Source organism: Pelophylax lessonae, assembly GCF_965119305.1.
Source record: "Pelophylax lessonae genome assembly, chromosome: 13".
In the NCBI taxonomy this organism is placed as follows: Eukaryota; Metazoa; Chordata; class Amphibia; order Anura; family Ranidae; genus Pelophylax; species Pelophylax lessonae.
In genome coordinates this window covers 20,774,510-20,779,313 of record NC_138780.1, presented here as the reverse complement: position 1 = coordinate 20,779,313, position 4,804 = coordinate 20,774,510, and the positions used below count along the sequence as shown (strand labels likewise).

The 4,804-nt window shown below is 38.2% G+C and overlaps 1 protein-coding gene across 1 annotated transcript; it reads right to left on the bottom strand.

The window, feature by feature from the left end:
* Window positions 1–282: 282 nt before the first annotated feature.
* LOC309569802 (olfactory receptor 5V1-like) lies at window positions 283–1,209 on the bottom strand (the record flags this gene model as incomplete). Its single annotated transcript, XM_082275806.1, has 1 exon — window positions 283–1,209. The coding sequence occupies exon 1, from the start codon at window positions 1,204–1,206 to the stop codon at window positions 283–285; it is 924 nt and encodes a 307-aa protein (XP_082131932.1). The 5' UTR covers window positions 1,207–1,209.
* Window positions 1,210–4,804: the final 3,595 nt, after the last annotated feature.

The following is a 4,804-nucleotide window of genomic DNA, read 5'->3' as shown; positions in this document are numbered from 1 at the left end:
ATTTGTGGAAAAAAGGACAAAAATGTTATTTGTGCACAGCGTCTCACACAACCGCACAATTGTCAGTTAAATTAACGCAGTGCCGTATTGCAAAACATGGCCAGGTCATGAAGGGGGGGTGAAACCTTCTGGAGGTCAAGTGGTTAATTAAAAAAAATTGAGTATTTACAATCAATAATCCAGTACAACATTATATAGTAAAGTTCCACCATGAAATATTTAGAAAAATAGGTGTCATCAGACCATGTAACAAAAAAAAAAAAACCCTTGTACAAGGTGTGGTTAGCTAATCCACATATTTTTAAAGGTCTCCTTCACATCTGTATTTCTTATACTGTAGATGAATGGATTCAACAGGGGAGTTACAGCTGTATAGACAATTGGAACAGTCCTGTCTATCTGTGGAGAGTGAGCGGTTGGGGGTCTCATATACATGAACATGATGGTCCCATAGTAGATGGTGACCACAGCGAGGTGGGAACCACAGGTTGAGAAGGTCTTATACCTGCCTTGCAAGCTACGAATCTTTAATACTGAGGAGATAATATGAGTATAAGAAACCAAAGTCAGAATGAAGGAACACATGACAATGATCCCTGCCGAGATATATATAACTATTACATTCATTCTTGTATCACTGCAGGACATTTGTAGGAATGGAGGTATCTCACAGAAGAAATGGTCAATATGGTTGGACCGGCACAACGGTAGGTGCAAAGTAGGGATCACAAGAATAAAAGAGTTCAGGAATCCCACACTCCATGCCATGGTAGCTAACCCAATACAAAACTTCTTGTTCATTATGATGTTATAGTGCAGGGGTCTGCATATGGCAACAAATCTGTCGTAGGCCATGACCGCCAGTAAGATGGACTCACAGGCACCCATGGCTAGATGGATGTACATCTGAAGGGCACAATCCAACAAAGAGATACTTCTGTCTTTAGATAAAGTGTTGATCAGCATTTTGGGCACAACGCTGGAGGAAAAGCAGATGTCAACGATGGAGAGGTTACTCAGAAAAAAATACATGGGGGTCTGCAGAGTTGGGTTGATCCTCACCACTATAATCAAAAGAAGATTGCCTGATAATGTAAATATGTAGATCAGGAGGAACATGAGGAAGCAGAAGACTTGGAGATAAAGGACGTCACACATGCCAAGAAGGATAAACATGGTTTGAGATGTCTGGTTTGCAGTTTCCATAATATTCAGCTGGAGTCTGCTAGTAAAAATAGTTCAGGATTTTTATTGATTTTTATGAGTATGTTTAATTAAATTACTTTTACATGTCTGTCTTATATGTTGGCCTCTTCCTACTGAGTCTTTCTGGGTAAGTTCCATGGTAGTTCCAAAGCTTTGATTGTTGTTTTTGTGTTAATACTTAAGCCCCGGAAGATTTTACCCCCTTCCTGACCAGGGGGTTTATTTGCGATTTTTTACTCCGTGAATTTAACGGACAATTGCGCGGTCGTGCGAAGCTGTACCTAAACTAATTTGACGTCCTTTTTTTCCCACAAACAGAACTTTCTTTTGGTGGTATTTGATCACCTGTGCGATTTTTTGATCATGCGCTATAAACAAAAAAAGAGCGTCAATTTTGCAAAAATAACAATATTTTTCACCTTTTTTATATGAAATTCCCAAAAACAAAATGTAAAAATCTAAATTTTTTAACATTTTCGGCCAATTTGTTTTATGCTACATATGTTTGGTAAAAAAAATTGCAAAAAGCGTATTTTGATTGGTTTGCGCAAAAGTTATCGCGTTTATTAACAAAGGGAAAGATTTTTGTCATTTTTGGTGTTTTTTTTTAACGAGTAATGGCGGCGATCTGCGATTTTTTTTGCGGTACTGCGACATTGCGGCGGACAGATCTGACCCTTGACTGACATTTTTGACACTTTTGGGGTTACCAGTGACATTACTGCAGTAATCAGTGCTATACATATGCACTGTTACTGCAAAAATGACACTGGCAGGGAAGGGGTTAACTGTATTGGAGAGGGAGGGGTTAAGTGTGTCCTAGGGGCGTGTTTCTAACTGTGATGGGACATGGCTACTAGTGTAAAAACAGAGATCAACGGTCCTACATAGTAGAACCGTCTGATCTCCATTTTTACACAGGGGAGAATGACAGGCGGCTTGTTTACATTAGCCGCCTGCCTTTCTCCCTTCCTCGGGTTCGCCGGTCACACGCACTGACTTGTTAGGGAATGAGCCGGGGCGGGCGCGCGCCTCAGTGGGCGCGCGCTCGCCCGCTATTGGCTCACAAGCCAGTGACAGGCTAGTGACATACCGGTACGTCACTTTGCCTGGCTGGGGCTGACCGCCGCAGTATATGTACTTGCGGCGGTCGGCAACCGGTTAAGACTCCACCTTGCCTAAAGTGCTCTGGTGTTTGCAATGGAAAACAGTATTTCTTCAAACCGATAACAAGGTACTTGTTTCCTTTTCATTCCTCAATGACCTTCAAAAGACATCTACAACACAAAGATGAATACACAAATGAAACACATATAGATTTTTCTTACCTACCCAAAGAGTTGTAAAGTGATGCATATGCTCTTGAGGTCCACACACCCTAGGAACACACTATACGAGGTGGTATCAAAAAGTTTTGAGACAAGCCAATAGATGGCAACACAAGGCTGCACACACAGTCTCAGCGAGCACCGACCTTTATAAGTTAGTGTGCCAAAAAACATTATTCTGTGTACATCGGGAGCTGTGGAACTGGTGCTATTCTGAACACGTGGTTTACCACCACGTCTACAATTTTATCATGGACAGCAAGGTAGAACAAATGTGAGTTTATCGCCAGAAACAACATGATCTCACTTCGGCACCCACCCTACTCCTGCGGACTTCGCCCTCTTCACGAAGATGAAGATCCAGCTGAAAGGTTACCAGTTTGACACCATTGTGGAGATTAAGCACGAATCACAGAAGGTGCTTGATACGCTTCGAAAAGAAGACTTCCAGGACATGTTCCAGAAGTGGTAGGAGTGGTGGGAGCGCTGTATTGCTGTGCAAGAGGACTATTTTGAAAAGGTGATAGTGTGTAAACAATACCTCAGTGGGGTGTCATGTAATATACAAGTATTCTAAAATTTCTAATTTATTAGAGATGTAATATAAATATTCAGTAACATAAAATAGGAAAACATGTAAAGGAAATCAATAATCTAGTATAACATTTCTGATTTATTAGATATGCAAATTAAAAATTCAGTGAAATAAAATAGTACAAAATATTTTTTAAAAATCAGTTGTCAAGTAGGATAACATGTATGATTTATTAAACAAGCAAAAAATTGGGGGAGCAAACCCTGAACATGTATATCTAAAGCCAGTGCAGCTATGGACCAAGCAACATGTATATTAAAAAAGAATAGCGCAACCATGCAAAAGAAATGACTATCAAATATGGAGACAATCCATAAATAAAAATGGGGATTTGGTCCCACCATATGGCCATATCGTGCTCAAGCCCACCACTGCGTCAAAGTACCCCATTATCAGTGGGTCCTACACTATCCATAACAAAGGGGTGAATCCAGCCTCTCTAACCCTTGGAGACAACACTCCTTGCTGGGATAGATGTGCTAATGCACTACAAGGGATTCGCTATTCTTTTTTAATATACATGTTGCCTGGTCCATAGCTGCACCGGCTTTAGATATACATGTTCAGGGCTTGCTCCCCCAATTTTTTGCTTGTTTATTATGTATTCGGTCTGACCAGACTTCTGAGGTTGAGCACCCCACACACACCTGTACTCTATCAGTGTCTACTATCAAGTAGAAAAAGGCGGAGTCCTTTGTAGTGCATTAGCACATCTTTCCCAGCAAGGAGTGTTGTCTCCAAGGGTTAGAGAGGCTGGATTCACCCCTTTTTTATGGATAGTGTAGGACCCACTGATAATGGGGTACTTTGATGCAGTGGTGGGCTTGAGCACGATATGGCCATATGGTGGGACCAAATCCCCATTTTTATTTATGGATTGTCTCCATATTTGATAGTCATTTCTTTTGCATGGTTGCGCTATTCTTTTTTAATATACATGTTGCCTGGTCCATAGCTGCACCGGCTTTAGATATATGTTCAGGGCTTGCTCCCCCAATTTTTTGCTTGTTTATTATGTATGATTTATTAGTGATAGAATTCAAATAATTAGTGAAGAAAATAGGGGAAAATATGTAAAAAAAAAATAGCAATAATCAGGCAGTATAACATTTATGATTTATTAGAGAGGCAAATTGATTATTTAGTGAATTAAAATAGTAAAAATAAATTCAAAAATCATTAGTCTAGTGAATTAAAATAGTAAAAAATACTTTTTAAAAACCGGTAATCAAGTACCATAACAATAATGATGTATTAACTATCCAGATATGTAGATATGTAAATGTAACTATATTCAATGAAATAAAATGGTAAAAAAAATATTCAAAAATCATTAGTCTAGTAGTATAACTTTTATTCACAGCAGGAAAGTTAATGAAATTATGTTTCATATTCTCTGTATTTTTACATTAAAAATAGTAAAAATAAATTTAAAAATCATTAGTCTAGTGAATTAAAATAGTAAAAAATACTTTTTAAAAATCGGTAATCAAGTACCATAACAATAATGATGTATTAACTATCCAGATATGTAGATATGTAAATGTTACTATATTCAATGAAATAAAATGGTAAAAAAAATATTCAAAAATCATTAGTCTAGTAGTATAACTTTTATTCACAGCAGGAAAGTTAATGAAATTATGTTTCATATTCTCTGCATTTTTACATTAAA